General features: G+C 40.8%; 1 protein-coding gene across 1 annotated transcript in view; it reads left to right on the top strand.

The window, feature by feature from the left end:
• The first annotated feature begins 2,016 nt into the window (after positions 1–2,016).
• The window catches only part of LOC149452750 (baculoviral IAP repeat-containing protein 1-like), a 49,884-nt gene continuing 35,881 nt past the window's right edge, over positions 2,017–16,019 (top strand). Inside the window, exons 1-3 of the mRNA XM_089689011.1 lie at positions 2,017–2,586; positions 8,774–8,873; positions 9,920–10,001. Coding sequence (XP_089545137.1) covers positions 2,037–2,586; positions 8,774–8,873; positions 9,920–10,001 — 732 coding nt within the window. The 5' untranslated portion in view covers positions 2,017–2,036. The remainder of the gene's footprint in view (positions 2,587–8,773; positions 8,874–9,919; positions 10,002–16,019) is intronic.

Consider the following 16,019-nt stretch of genomic DNA (forward strand, 5'->3'; position numbering starts at 1 on the left):
CAGAACCTTTGCTAGGTTTTATTAATAAATTTGGCAGTACTTCCTATGTGAACGGAGGGGGTTCCCTTTGTGGTAAAGCAGCCAGTAATCTATTCAGATTAATTGGGAGCAGAGTAACTACTGCAATACACATAGAAAATTAACCATAAGTTAATGTCCTCAGGGGCCCTTGCAACTGGACTTTGCTGCAACATTCATCTGGAGTTATCTTTATTAATAAATATATACCTGTGTATATGTGTTGGGTCCTTTGCTGATACCTGTTTGTACATTGAATGTAGATAATATTACTAATATTTAATGTATAAGGTTCGTATTATTTCCATACTGGTGTGACCATGTCTCTGCCATACACGGTACACGGTACTACTCTGGGAAGATGATCGAGATTTTTTTTTTACACTTTGATTGCTTGTTGCAGTGATGATCATTGTAACCGCAATCATTTTTCCTGTCATGGCTTTCATTCATGAATCTTGTTTTTTACTCTCGTTTACTCTTTTGATGCTTTGATTGGCCACAGCCATCACATGGTACATGGCCCTGTGTATGACCCTGTATGCCATGTGATCACTGTGAACAGTCACAGCAATCACACTGTACCTGGGTCAAACACAGTGGCCTGGTACTGATGGCTCAGTTCTGCTGTGTCAGGTAAAAACATCTGTTGCAGATCACGCTGCTGCACACGACTGGAACTACATCAAATTAGACAGGCACCTTTTTTTGCTACACTGGAATTGGATCGATGGGTGATCATACCCATGTGGTTTGATTTAGGCAAACACACTGCATTCTGCAATCTGCTTTTGGGGTGTCATCAACTTTTCATTGACACCCACAGCAGATCGCATGAACACGCCATTGCTATGCTATGCGGTGATTCCTGTGTGTTTCCCTTATCGCTTCAGTGTGAACCTAGCCTTAATGTTATACATAGCTATACCTGCAAAAGATGCCAACTTGAAAGGATCTAGCAGGACTTAAAATGTCATTAAACCCACATCATAATAAACTAGCAATAAATGGTCTATTACATGCTGTTCATACTCACTTGGTCACTATGAGATCCGTTTTCTGTATTCTGCAAAAAACCTGGTTGATCCTACTGCTCTCTATCTCCACCTTCATATCCCCAGTTCAGCTAGATTTTACAGCTGTGGTGGCAACTCTGCACATGCTCACTTTTTAGTGAGTTTCTATGCTGAGCATTTCCTCCCTATCACATCTGACCAACCCATGTGACTATAGAGTCACACATGTGGGTGTATACACAGAGGTGAAGACAGCCTACTCCCCCCTCCTCCTACATGCCCACTAACCAGATAAACACAATGAGGGCTCGATATTCCATGTAGATTAATGGAGGCTTCACCTCCCTCTTCTAGGAATAATAAAAATTTTATGTCAAATATATATTTGTATGACAGTTTAAAACAGTTCATTGATATTAATTATTTAGTTTTACTCTGTATTCCAAAGGCTGTTTTTTTTCTAGAAGCTCCTCCTGCCTATGTTTCTGGAAAAGAGCTGGGTGTTGTGATAGCTATATATCGGTTATGAAAAGGTACTTAGATGTCTTTTTTTATTAAAATAATTACAGTGCTATTATCCATATACAGAAATAGAAGGGACAATTAAACTAAATTAATTAATTTAAATTAAATTAAACAGTGTGTGTTTAGTATCACTTTAATTTTCTGACTTTCCACTTTAACAAGTCCATTTGAATGTAACTAACTAGTAGAGGTACAGGTATAACTTGCAGTGCTCTAACCTGAGATAAGGATCTGCTCGCCAATTGCAGTCAAGGGAGAAGGCGCCCATGCACCATTCAAGGGGTGTGGAAGCATCATAGTAAAAAAGGAGCACCGCTCACCGACCTAGTGCATGAATATGTGAATGAGTTTTGCCTCAGCCACTGCAGAGCTAATTGGGAATGCTTACAACATAATTTTACTTAATGTTTAAATTATATTTCAATACCAATCTTCTCTATTCAATATAGGTAGTGACCCATCTGATTCTTTATAAGGATGGATCTCACAAAGATATCGGAGTTTGACTCAACTTTTAATCCTGCCCAGTTACCAGCTTTAATGAATGTTGATTGGAACATAATTGTCCGTGAACTAGAAGAGACCCACATCAAAATAAGACAGCAACTGCCTAAAGGACCCATCTATTCAATGAGAAATGAACTTAAGAGGTTGAACAGTCTTCTAAGTCTATCACCTTCTTCAACCTGGTCTCCAAAAGAGTTGGCTTCTGCTGGATTCTTCTATACTGGTTTAGAGAACAGTGCCCAGTGCTTTTGCTGTGGCTTAGTTCTGTGCAAGCAAGCTTTAAGTTCTACTCCTATAGACAACCACATAAAATTCAATCCAAACTGCCTATTCATTCAGGGAGCTGATAATGGGGACATATCTAAGTATGATATTCGATTACAGCCTATGGAGCAAAGTCAACCTGGAAACATGGAATCAATGGTAGAAGAACTGGCCAGAATGCAGTCCTTTTCATCCTGGCCCCCCTATGCTTTAGTAGAACCCTCTGCACTTGCACAAGCTGGATTTTTCTTCACAGGTGATACAGTTTAATATTACATACTAAAACAGTAAACAGTACTGCTTGTTTATGAATATGTAGAGCGACAAGGCACTGTTTTTCACTTTGCTTTATGCAAAGTATACCTTACAGTGAAGGAAATAAGTATTTTGATCATCTGCTGATTTTGAATGTTTGCCCACTCACAAGGAAATGATCAGTCTAAAAATTGAATGGTGGGTGTATTGTAACACTGAGAGACAGAATAGCAACAAAAAATTAAACAAAAATGCATGTCTAACAAATTATGCACTGATTTGCATGTTCATGAGGGAAATAAGTATTTGATCCCCTATCATTCAGCAGGATTTCTGGCTACCAGGTGTCTTTCATACAGGTAACAAGCTGAGATTAGAAGCAGTCTCTTGGTATTTATAGCCCCATCATAAAAGTCTAAAGGGGGATCCACAACCTTACCCAAATGGGCCGTTCTGTCAGTGCATGAGCAGAAGACACTCACTGTAAGCTTTTTTGGCATAAATTCAGTTGTAAAGTTCTCTGTAAAGTGCTGTAGAAAAGTGTGTGCACTAATTAATTAGTAAAACAAATAGGTATCAGTGGAACGGAACTACAACAAAGATGAAAAATAGCACATTTAAATGTTAGTGAATATTAATGGAATTTTTGTAGTTAAGTGTTCTTGCATGGCAAGACCACTTACTGTTATCTCACATATATATTCTTATTATTATAGCCACATTTACCACCCTAACTCCTCCCACAGTTTTTACACTACATAGACAGTAATATACCGAAACCTGCGGATTGTTCCCGATTGGTGTACTATTACTTTGTGGAACGTTTTGCCGAATGGTTCACAAAATATCGGCGTTTTTGTGGTGAAATTGTTCCCATAGGAATGAATGGCGTAATGTTCAAAACTAGAGTGGGAGCTGACAAAAGCTAGAGTGTGAGCTGAAAAATCAGGACATGGTTTCTAAACTGCTATCACTCCCTCATTTTCAAGCCCAACTACACAAATCTTATATCAAAACGTTCAGCTATCCCTGCTGCCACTAAAAATGTCCACGGCTAAGCCAAAGTCCTGATAGTTTTCACAATATGACCATTTGTTTGCAACTCACGCCGCCCATTGACATTCATTGAAACAACACTCTAGCCACCTCAAATTTAAAGGGCAATTTCTAAACTGCGACTGTGCCTTCATTTTTAATATCTCAGACATACTATGCATCAAAATGTAGGTATTTGTCTTGTGATTCTCACAATATAAAGCTCTTCGGGGTAGGATTTATAATTTTTAAACTACAACAGTTTGAAGATGGCAACCGCCAGTGAAGTGAGCAAGTTGGAGCAGTTTGTTTTTAACCGCTCTTCTCTGCCCTTGCTGTAGAGTGAGTTGCATGCGTTTTTAACCCACTCCATAAAGTTACTCTGCCCAGTCCAACCTTTTCACAGTTACTCAAGCCACTCCACCCAGTTACTCCGCCCACTCCATAAAGTTACTCTTTCCAGTCCAACCTTTTCACAGTTGCTCCAGCCACTCCAACCACACAACAGTTACTTCAGCCACTCCAACCACACAAAAGTTACTAAAGCCACTCCACCCAGTTACTCCGCCCACTCCAGTTGTAGACTACTGGTGGAGGCAAGAACACTTCAGACAATTTCCCCAGAAATTGTAGCTTTTCTAGTTATTATTATACAGGATTTATATAGTGCCAAGAGCTTGTGCAGCGCTTTACAAAATGACCTCTCCCACTGCCATCATGCTTAACCGCTTGCCCAACGCTCTATAGTAGAAGTACTGCTATAGGGCAGCAGGGCTGTGCAAAATCATGTACAGTATATATACACGTGATTTGCATTTCTGGGTAGGGGGGTGTGCGCGCCACTATTGGTGGCTAGAGATGTCAATCACCGGGTCTGGGCCGGCGATTCTATGCTGGCATTCAATGATCATCAGGGAAAGCTGACAGGGGAGAGACCTATCAGCAAAGACATGCTGCTTTGTATTTTTCTGCAGCAGCAAGACTTCCGGGTTGCTTCCTGGTGGTTGATGTATGCCTCTGCAATGGTGTTATCCAACTGGAACCTGATTGAATGACCCTCCAGTTTGGGTGTCCAGCATTGCAGGCACAATCAAATCAGTGATTGGTGATCAGGAGACACAATTATTCCAATGACCAAGTCCCCTGCACTGACAAGGTGCCTCAGACTCCTCTCCAGCTCTTCAGGCTGGCATCCAATGTCAGGATTTTCCAGGACAGTGGGAGGATTTCCTCAACTCCAGATTCCAGAGCCAACAGACCAGAAATAACCTGGTCTAAGGTGTGTTGGCTTATGTAGAGTCTATATAGTTGTAATATATAGTTGTTGAGTACTGGCTTACATTCATCTAAACATATATATCCAATATTTGCAAATGTATATCAATATAAATGAAAAATACAATAATGATACAATATTTAACCACATCTATGTACAGGGGTTGACAAAAGTATGGAAACACCAGGTAAAAGAACAAAAACATTACCTAAGTGGTGTTGGATGGTGGATAATAGAATCAATGTTCATGCAAAAACCGTTCCAACATTTTGTTACTCCAGGTTACAATCCTGTGCAATGTCCTATTGTCTCTTTCAGTCGACCATGTCGATCACACTTATGCTTATCAGATGGCGTTTTCCTGGAAACTGTATATGGCATCATAACCATTTGATTTTGTACCTTGCGACACAGCAAATAAATTGACAATTTCAGTCACACATGCACCAGCTAAGTGGGCACCAACAAAATGCCCTCTTTGAAACACAGTAAGCTCTGACACGACTCCGTATTATTAGCAGTGCATGTAGTGAATAATGAAAGTGAGGCTTCCAACCGGTTAGCTAGGTGTCTCATCACACAGCAGAAGCAAAAGAATGTTACATCACTTCCGCTTTCAATGCAAAACATGTTGTCACATTTAACACCTGCAAATCATGTAGTGTTCCCATATTTTTGTCCAACCCTTGTATATGTGCAATGTACACCATAAAGGTTTATTCAAAAGTCTGCTTTGCAAGTGAGGGAGTTCTAACACCACTACAATGTCATAAATCTGGTGTACAATTTATATATCCTGAATATATTATCTTGATCAACTCTTCACTGGTATACAATTTATATATCATGAATATATTATCTTGATCAATTCTTCACCAATGTGATCACTCTTCAGTGGATCCCAACACCAATCAATCTCCGCGCTCACCTTAACACCCAGATGTAATATAGGTCTCAGTGCACTTTAACCTTAAAGGGATCTCAGAAACTACTGAAATATCCAATTACTTGCTCTAGATATCTCCTCGAAGAAGGCTATTATCAGGCTAAAAACACTTATGCAGAATCACAGAGTGAGACAGATCCTGTACTGTAGAGTTTGAGTGTAGAAGGGGAGATTTAGAATTTTTACTTTGGGAAGAGAAATGTTGACTTGAGCAGTGTGTAGAATGGGACTCAGATAGTCCAAAAGATGTTTCTGGTCCAGCGCTGACCTCTGAAGGTTTAAGTTCCAACTGAACCATTTTCAGGTCTGGACTGTCTGCATCACATTGCCAGTCATTTACTGTACCGTCAATAGCTGTTCCTTCAACAGGAGATCATCCAGATATTCTACAATAGGAATACCCTTTATTAAGGCTACCATGGGTGCAATACCATGAACATACTGGGTGCTGAAGCAAGACCAAATTGGGAGGTCTTCAATCTGGTAGTGTTGTGTGCCCACAGCAAAATGGAGGTAGCATTAATGCACTGAAAATATGGGGACATGCAAGTAAGCATCCTTTATGTCTATAGACTTTCTGTCAAGAAAGTCTCCCTGAAGGAGGCTATGACAGACGTGATAGATTTTTTGCAAAATGTTTGAACTCGAAAGAAGACATTCAGATACAAGATAGGGCAGATTTTGGTTTTGAAACAGTGAAAATGGTTGAGTAATAATGACTCCTTGGCTCAAGAAATATGCGAGAGCCATGTGGATGTCTACTAGTCTATGTAGGGTCACAGACAGGATGTTAAGCACTAGAGAGGGGACATGCTGGATACCTTCACTGCCATTGTACTATTGCTGGGTGTCCAGCGTGTCCCTACACCTTTAAAGAGGGGTGGTCTCCCTCTAGGCATACCTACCCTTAATCTATCCATTATTATATATGTGCTCCAACTTTGGAGACTCTCAACATTTATAGAGTTAGAACTGCAGTACACTGGGGTGCCAGGATGCCACCTCTGCAGCTTACGCATATATCTGCAAATGTGTGCAAACTAAACCCCCTGTTTTAACGTGAACTGTTAGACAAGGTTAATTTTGTTTGTTGCAGGCTGATATGATAAGTGAGCTGGGAATTTTTGTTTGTTGTTTTTGACATGCATCACCCTTCCATGTGCTCCATGCTGCAAAGGCCAGTTATAGGTTGAGGTGGTTGCCATTTTTTTGTACTGAGGATGCTATGCATGAACCTGGGGTGGTAAAAGAGAGTGGAATTCTAGCTTGTAGCCCATGGAAACCAGTTCTCTGTAGCCAGTCAGAGTTCTCCTGCTGTTGCCCCTCTATTTCTCCTGGCCACCTGTCCTATCTCATGGTGGGAGACAAAGCTCTGAAAGGGCTGTGTCGTCTTTCTGCAGCTATGCAGCCACTTTTCCACCTCTTAAAGGACCAGGGTGCTAACCTGGGTATACCGAATGTGGACTGCTGGTGAGCTGCCAACAGTGCCGACACTACAAAACCCATCCGACACTTCCTGAAAGCTCTGTGCACTCTTCAGCCCTAATGTTACTCATACTCCTGGCAGAGGCTGTTAAAGCCTTGCATGATCTGTTAAGAAAGTCTTTTCCCGCAAGGCTTTCATAGCCACTGACAGGAGTATAAGTAACTGGGGCTAGAGAGAGTGTTGAGAGGCAACAGGTTTGAATTCAGAGCTTTGGGGAACTGTCAGAGGAGGTCGTGGGTGTCTGCACTGTTTGCAGCACTCCAGCAGCTTGAATTTAGAAAAAAAGCCACAGCTATTCTGTTAGATTTACATGACAGTCTAATTGTCCCGTGATCAAGATGGTGTTATGTGTTGTATGTATTCAGCCATTCTGCTTAATACATTCTTTCTGGCCTGATATTTGCTGAACACTATGTGGACATGAGGAATACATACGCATCATCTAAAATTCTTTCACACATCGCCAGCTTTTGTTTTCACAGCTGTTGAAAATTTCCAGCCTATTTCTTATTGTTTATTGAGTAGACATACTATGCCTGGTGGCTTGGTTTACATTATGAATTACATTGCTATCTATAGCTAATATCCACTTGGAAATTTAAAGTGTAAACCCCAAATCTAATCTTTCAGTATGCTTGGCATCATGCTTCACTGTATAAAGTCTCTTTGGTAAATTTTTATTTGTAAATCTGCAGCAAAATGTTTTATTTGGACACCTTGCTAGTTAGGCCTTGGTCACACGGGGTGGACCCATCAGCGGATCCGCTTGCTCAGCTGGGGATGTCTCCGCTGATCCCCACTGAGCGGATGACAAGTCTTTGTCTGTTCCGCTGCTGCAGAGCAGACACAGACACAGCCTGCTGTCCTCTATGGGCGGTCGGATGGAAACAGACCGCTTGTCCATTTCCATCCCACTGCCATCCCATTCGATCCAATGGACGGAAGGGGAATGGATCTCCATTCATCTCTTTTTGGCAGATTGGATCAGATTGGATGTTGGCAGGTGTAAACGGACACATATCCGTTTACACCCGCAGCTCCATAGAGGAGAATAGAGGTTCCGATCGTGTCCGTCTGAAAAACAGGCCCGATTGGCACGTCAATGTGAAAGGGGTCTAACAGCACTTCATGTTGCGTGCTGACAATGCTAAGCCTTGCAATTTGCAAAAGAGTTTTCAGCCTGCTGTGCAAGCTTCTTCTGTTGGCCATTGGTCTGCCTATTTAATAGACATGATAGGCAGGTCAATGATCAAGTGAGGGAGTTCACACAGCGTGCTGACAACAGTATGGCATGAGGACAAACATACAAAGATGCTTGTAAGTTTACATACAATTTAAAAATTGTATATGAAGGAAATTGTTTCTTGATGTAACTGTCCTATGCTATACTTATGATCTTTCTTTCTTGTTTTAACTTTAATATGTTATATTTATGAATAACCAAGGTACAAGAGACACAGTGCAGTGCTTCTGCTGTGGAGGATGTTTGGGGAACTGGGAAGAAAATGATGATCCATGGAAAGAACATGCAAAGTGGTTTCCTGAGTAAGTTCTACATGGCTATGCTGATTTAAAGTGTTACTAAACCCACAACAGTAAAATTAGTCTGTATGTGCAGTAAAGCATGCTTATTATACTCACTGTAGAACCTAAGGGGATAATCCCCTGCATTGTGTAAAAAGAATGTTTGGTCCAGACGTCTCTGATCCTCCCCTTCTTCCAGTGTCCCCCTCTTATCCCCTGATTAGACATATCATGTGAAGTCACTCTGCACATGCTCAGTTTGGTGTGTATTGCTAGAGAGTTTTTTTTTTTCTTGGGAAAGTGCATGTGATCAGCACAGGGCCAATCAGCACTGTCCAGACAGAGGACAAATATTGCAAATAGAACAGATTTTAGCAAAGAACGCTGGGGGAAAAATGTATTTTCCCATGCAATGCCCTCATTTTGCCCGCACTGCATGGGTTAACTGGTTGACTAGCCCTCCTGCCCCCACCACCACCACCACCCTAGAGGTCTTGTGAATGGACTGTTCCTGACATCATCACACCCATAGAACTGGCATGGACAGCAGGAGCAGTAAACTGCTGGGCATGGGGGAGCACTGTCTTCAGGAGGATTGAGAGGTCAGGTAAGTATAGTTTTCACTTGACCCTTAAAATGCTGTATGCCTTATTGGAAGTAGCTGGATTTGGTGCACAGTGCAGTTAGCAAAGAACTGGGAAGACTGGTTCCACAACACCCTAAAAAGACAGGAAAATCAAAGGAAAACATTGACAGTGGTTTTAACCCTCTCCTATGCTATCCAAAATGAAAAACGTTATGGCTTTAGACATATTTTAAGAAAGATTAGTCATGTTTGCAAAGATAGACAGTTATTAAAAGAATGATCAGATTTTTTTTTCCCAATAAGTGCTGACGGTAATGTTCTAAAACAACATTTTTATTAGTGTTTAATTGGGTGTGTGTGTGTTAGTTTTAAATTTCAGTCATTGTTAGTTTAATTTAGAAGCAACCCCAAAAAACAGCTAGAGCTAGAAGTACATATAGTATTGACTACTGAAAGGAACAAACAGAATTTTTTTTTTAAGGTGTGAATTTCTGCTGAGCAAGAAATCTAAAGAAGACATACATCAGTATTCTCAAAATTACAGAACATTTGAAGGATTTACGGTATGGAATTATTTTTTTTCCTATCCTAAATTTGCCATTTCTTGGTAAATGCATCATGTGTCTCTTAACCACTTCAAGTCCAGGCACTTTTACCCCCTTCCTGTCCAGTCCAATTTTCAGCTTTCAGTGCTATCACACTTTGAATGACAATTGCAAGGTCATGCAACACTGTACTCATGAATTTTTTAGCATTTTTTTTGAGACAGATAAAACTTTATTTTGGTGGTATTTATTCACCACTGAGATTTTTATTTTTTTGCTATATAAATGAAAAAGTCCAAAAATTTAGAAAGTTTTTTTTATAAAATTTTGCAAATAAATAATCTTTCTTCATAAATCTTGGCCAAAATGTATTCGGTTATCTTTTTAGTGAAAAAAAACACAAATTAGTTTATAACCAAAAATTATAATTTTTCTAATTTTTTTTTACATTTGTATTTTATTTTTTTATATCATTATGTATTTTTTTTAACATACTGTCACCCTATCAGTACAGTGCCACCATAGTGACACTGTACTACTTGTGGGGGGTGATAAAGATTTTTTTTTTTTAGACTGATTGCTTTTACACCCATAAAGGCTGTAAAAGCAATCATTTCTCCTTCTTTCTGGTTGCATTCTTGCAGCCATTGAGAAATACTGTGAGAGCTATGATTGGTCACCACAGCTTGTCACATGATACAAAGCTGTTGTGAATAGCATTGTACCATGTGACCTCTGTGATCATTCACAGATTTCACAAGTAGTAAGCAATGATGTCAGAAGTGACATCTTGCTTACTACTATTCATGTGATCACTGATTGGCTAATCTGTGATCACATGATCGGGACCTCACACAGAGGTTTATATACATTTATATACATGGTCCGGACGGGATTAGGTTAAAAGAGAAGTATGGCTTTTACAAAAATAAATAATCATATTCACCTAGATGACTGCAGCAACGATCCCAGCTGTCCTCAACTCCACTACCTGTAAAACCAAGAACTGAGCGATCAAACACCACTGATTGTTTATTTCTCAGTCTTCAGCCTGCAGAGAGCTGGTGACTGTCAGTCTCTGCCTCTCTACTCTGCCCCCCCAGCGCTCACTGGAGCACCGGGCTGTGGAGGGGGTGAAAGCAGCTGTCTCAGCCTCTCAACAGCTCACTGAGAGGCTGAGACAGCTGCTGGTCCAATCATCTGGGTAGATCCCAACTGTAAACTCAGGATCTTTCCTGAGCCTGGACTGGTTAAGTGATGTCAGATGACATTGGGCTTTAGCCCACTGTTGGCTGAAAATGGGTCACAGGAGTGCAGAACGAACAGCACTCCTGTGATCCATAGGAGAAGGATAGCCAAAATAGCTTTGGCTATACAGTACTTCTCTTTAATGTTCCAAAACTTGAGGTAATTGTAACCATTTTATCTCATCTTCATTCCAAAAAAATAGTATAAGTAGGAATGACCAGACTTCAAAATTGAATATGATACTGTATAAGGAGATTTGGGGGAAAAAAGCTTAGGGCATTTTCCAAAAGAAATCACCTTATATCTCTTTTAATGATCCAGTAAAATGAAATATAACTGAAATGAAATATTATATTGATTGTAACATGATCTGTGAATGGAGTAGAGTCTCATCAGTCACAAGATTCTATTCCCCCAGTCAATAATCATGTTAGAGGCAGTGTAATCAGGAAGGAACTTTTCTCAAGGGAGGAGAGGGCAGGAAAGGGAGTTTCCCTGTCAGATCATCTTTACTGCAGTTGAGTCTGGAGATACAAAGCTGTTAACCATCACAGTGCTGGAAGATGATCAGAAGAAAGGGGACATGGCAGCCCTGTAGCGACGATTTTGACCGAATCCAGCAGTCTACATATTGTGGAATATACTTCATTGTAGGTAAGTAGTGTAACTAAAACTGTTGAGAAAAAAAATGCTTTTTTTAAGATATATTTCAGCTTAACCAGTTCCCGCCTGGCACATCACATGATGTCCTCCCAAAATGCACCTCGCATGCACCCCATGGGCCACGCTACAGCACAATTTGTCCCCGGCTGTGTTCACCGGATACAGCGCATCACAGATAAGTGTACCAGACCGCTGCCGGTACCATGTGATCACTGTAACCAATCACAGTAAATCACATGACAATTGTACACAATGAATGGCTTCCATTCATGCCATTCATTGTGTACATTTGTGTTGCTTGCTGGTGAGTGGTCACAGTGATCATATGGTACAGACAGGGCCAATCACAGCTAATCACAACAGTAAACACTGAATGAATCGATTTCATTCAGTAAAAATGGTTGTTTATAACAGTGAAATTCACTGTTGTAAGCAATCATAATAATGATCATCTCCCCAGGGTAGTGCAGTGTTACTATGGTCACAGTATGCAAACAAAATTGCAAAAAATTGTAATTTAAAAAATAGATACAAGATACCGAATGAGGATGGGGGGAGGAGCCTGAGCATGGCGCTGGATGGGAGATCAAGGTAAGATCTCCTGTCACCAGGCTTCCCCAGCGCTCCGTCAGCCTGCCTGTATGACGGGGAGAGAGGCCGAGAAGGAGAGAAGGTGACTCACCTGCCGCTGCAGTCGGCCGTGTGCGAGGTGTCCTGAGCCCGGTCTGTCACCAGTGTGCCAGTGGTACAGGGGAGCGGGCTGGAGCCAATGGGGCAGGAGGAGCTGTGGTACCCTGGAGGGCTGGAGCTCGTAGGACGCCGGGAGGCCATGTGACAGGCCGCAAAGGAGCATTGGGAGAGGGAGCTGCCGGACGGTCTAAAGGGAGACATGCATTTGATGATCACGGCGTCAGACCCCAGCCCTTCTCACCAAACGCGTGACTGAAGGACTAGCCAATCTAAAACTGCGCTGTCACGTGCGTAACAATGCCACGCCCAGCTGCACTCTGCACAAAGATTTTCCAGCTAATGGACCACAATCTGTGTACCTGCGGCCTGGGAGCGATTATGCAATTAACCCTTCACACTGCCACCACCTCCTTTTTGTACAGAGAAAGAGGAAACTGCAATATTAGCAATAACACTATGATGTTTGAATATTCGTTTGTATACACAATTTCACAGCAGACAGATGTATGCAGACATTTTAAAACACACAGTAGCGCTCCTCAGAGATGGGTTCTTAGTTTGCATTAAAGAGCTTTAGAAACAGTTCAACACTTTCAGAAAGTAAGATTCATTACTAAAAGGTCAAAATGGTGCAATAAAAATATTTACAGAAAAAGATGTAGCCAATATATACATATAAATATACAGAGAGCAATAACACAGCAAAGAGATAACAGAAAGGAGTTTAGAGAGATAAAGTACTTGCCAAAAGTCCTGGATTAAGCAGCTTTCAAGTGTCAGAGCAAAAGGGCCTTATCTTCTAAAGTTAGTTCCGATGTTAAAAGGTAGCTTCTTCAACTTCAACTCAACTCAGCTTGGCTTAGCTTTCTGCTCCAAGCATAACAGCTTTTCTAGGAACTCAGCAGGGTGTCTCCTTGAAGCAGAGAACCAATCTTCACATTTAGGGAGGGTGTTGAGCGGAGACCCCAGCTAGAACCAAAATCCCTCACAAGTTGATATCATGAACCATAACTTACCCTCGGTGCACTTAGCAGCCTTGCCACTAATAGATTAATATGCAGACACACCTGTTGAACGTTTAGATATGAAATATGACATACCTGCTGAGATGGTTAAGGAGATATAATTTTCTGCTCTCCTGCAGATGTCAGCTAGGGGGTGTAATATATCAGGCAACTTGTATTAAAGTGACCGATCTGAATTTATGCCTGGTTTTTATGTAAGTCTTTCATATTCCACGATCTGAAATCATAGGGGAAAATGAGTTTTGAATGTGATGTCTGGTTACGGTTTATCTGGAATGTCTTTGAGCTCAGTGAAGGACTTGGTTTATGGCTTTACGATAATTTTCCAGCAAGAGTCTCGCAGACATACAGGGGCCAGTCTAATTGGGGTTTAAAGCCATGACGCCCTCCCAATGTGTTTGCTGCCTGTAATCTCTGCATCAAACAGACCACATGTCACTCAACAGAGAGGGAGGGGGGATTTGGAAAAGGAGAGAGAGATACAAGATGGAGCGTTTGGAGCAAAATGGATGACCGCGTCCATCTCTGTGTGCACGATTGCTACAACGCAGCCCTGAATTCCCCTCTCTCCCTCATCCCATAGATTGAATACTATCTGGGATAGATACTGTTGTCGGGTCTGTCTTTCTGTGGGGGATGTAATTCAGGCCTTTGATCTTGGAAAGACTACTGAACCAAAGAGACTATCTCTTGCAACCCCCTCCTGTCAGTGAACTTTTCGGATGTGACTCCCCCCTGAAGTGAGAGCAAAGAGGGTAAGTGAATGTGGTGCAAAGTGATATATATGACAACTTAAAGAGTTAAGACTGAAATAAACTTGGTTGGACAGGAGTGGGGGGGGTTGTTTGCAGGAGTCACATATGAGATATCTGTCCTTATACGGGGTTAATGAGGGAGAGGGGAGGAAAAAGGACAAGGAAGAGTTAAAGGAGAAGAGAAGGAAAGATAATATATGGAAAATTAAGCACACGAAGGATAGAGATTATACATTTTACTCTCATGCACACGAGATGTACTCGAGATTGGACTACATACTGTTGGACCATCGACTTATTGAGTCTTTGGTTAAAGTAAACATAGAAACCATGTCAATTTCTGATCATGCTCCTGTCACAATGCAATTACTATGGGGTAATGAGCAGAGTGGAAGAAAATCATGCAGGTTAAATGAGACACTTCTTCAAGATCAAGAGACAGAACAAAAAATTCTTTAAGGAAAATGATTCTGAGGAAGTGTCCGTAGCCACGGTTTGGGAAGCTCATAAGGCCTATATTAAACGACTCCTAATAGCGATAGGAGCAAAGACGAAGAAGTAAAGAAGGGAAAAAATAAATACACTTTTTAGTGAACTCTGTAATTTAGAGCAGATACATAAAATAACAAAAGAGGGGATGCAAAAGATAATAAATAAAAGAGAAGAATTAAATAATATTCTGGAAGAAGATAAGAGGAGATTTTTTAATAAAATGATAAGTGAAAGATATAGATGGGGAGATAGACCAGGAAAATATTTAATGAGGGCCCGAGGAAAAAAAGTCTAGGAACTATATAGAGAAAATAAGGGATGATAAAGGAGAACTAGTGTACTCTACTAAAGAGATAGCAAAAGTGTTTAAAGAATATTACAATAAGTTATATAATATTAAGCCCCATGGTATTACAGGAGAAGACGAAGTAAGAAAAACAAAAAGAAGACAGACATATATAAAAAAGGCGGGATTACCGAAAGTAAGCGAAGAACAATTAAAATCCTTGGAAATAGCAATAACACAGGAAGAGATACATATAGCAATAAAAAGTACTGCATCCGGGAAAAGTCCAGGACCCGATGGGTATACAGCGAGATATTATAAAAAGTATGAAGAAATATTTCTACCAAAATTGAAGATATATATGAATGCCTTAGCAGGAGCGATGGAAATGAGCGGCGGAATCCCTGCAAGCCTATGTCATCCTCATACGTAAGGAAGTTAAAGATGATACCCACTATTCAAGTTATATACCGATCTCCCTATTACATAGAGATACTAAATTATATGCAAAAGTATTAGCAAACAGATTGAAAGATTTAATGCCGAAGTGGATACATATGGACCAAGTAGGGTTTGTCCCAGGAAGAGAGGGTAGAGACAACAGATTAAGATCTCAGTTTCTCATACAAAAAAGTAGGAAAGAGAAAATTCCTGCATTGGTACTCTCGATAGACGCTGAGAAGGCATTCGATAAAGTAAATTGGGGATATATGTTAGACACTTTGGAAGTATTGGGAATCGGACCTAGAATGAGAGAATGGATAAGGAAATTATATAATCAACCTTCGGCTGCATTTATGGTTAATGGGGAACTGTCAGAATATATTGAGATGCAGAGTGGAACAAGACAGGGATGTCCTCTGTCTCCCCTGTTATA

Source organism: Staurois parvus, unplaced genomic scaffold (genome assembly GCF_062004578.1).
Source record: "Staurois parvus isolate SC_StPar_1 unplaced genomic scaffold, SC_StPar_1.0 ptg000466l, whole genome shotgun sequence".
NCBI classification, from domain to species: Eukaryota; Metazoa; Chordata; class Amphibia; order Anura; family Ranidae; genus Staurois; species Staurois parvus.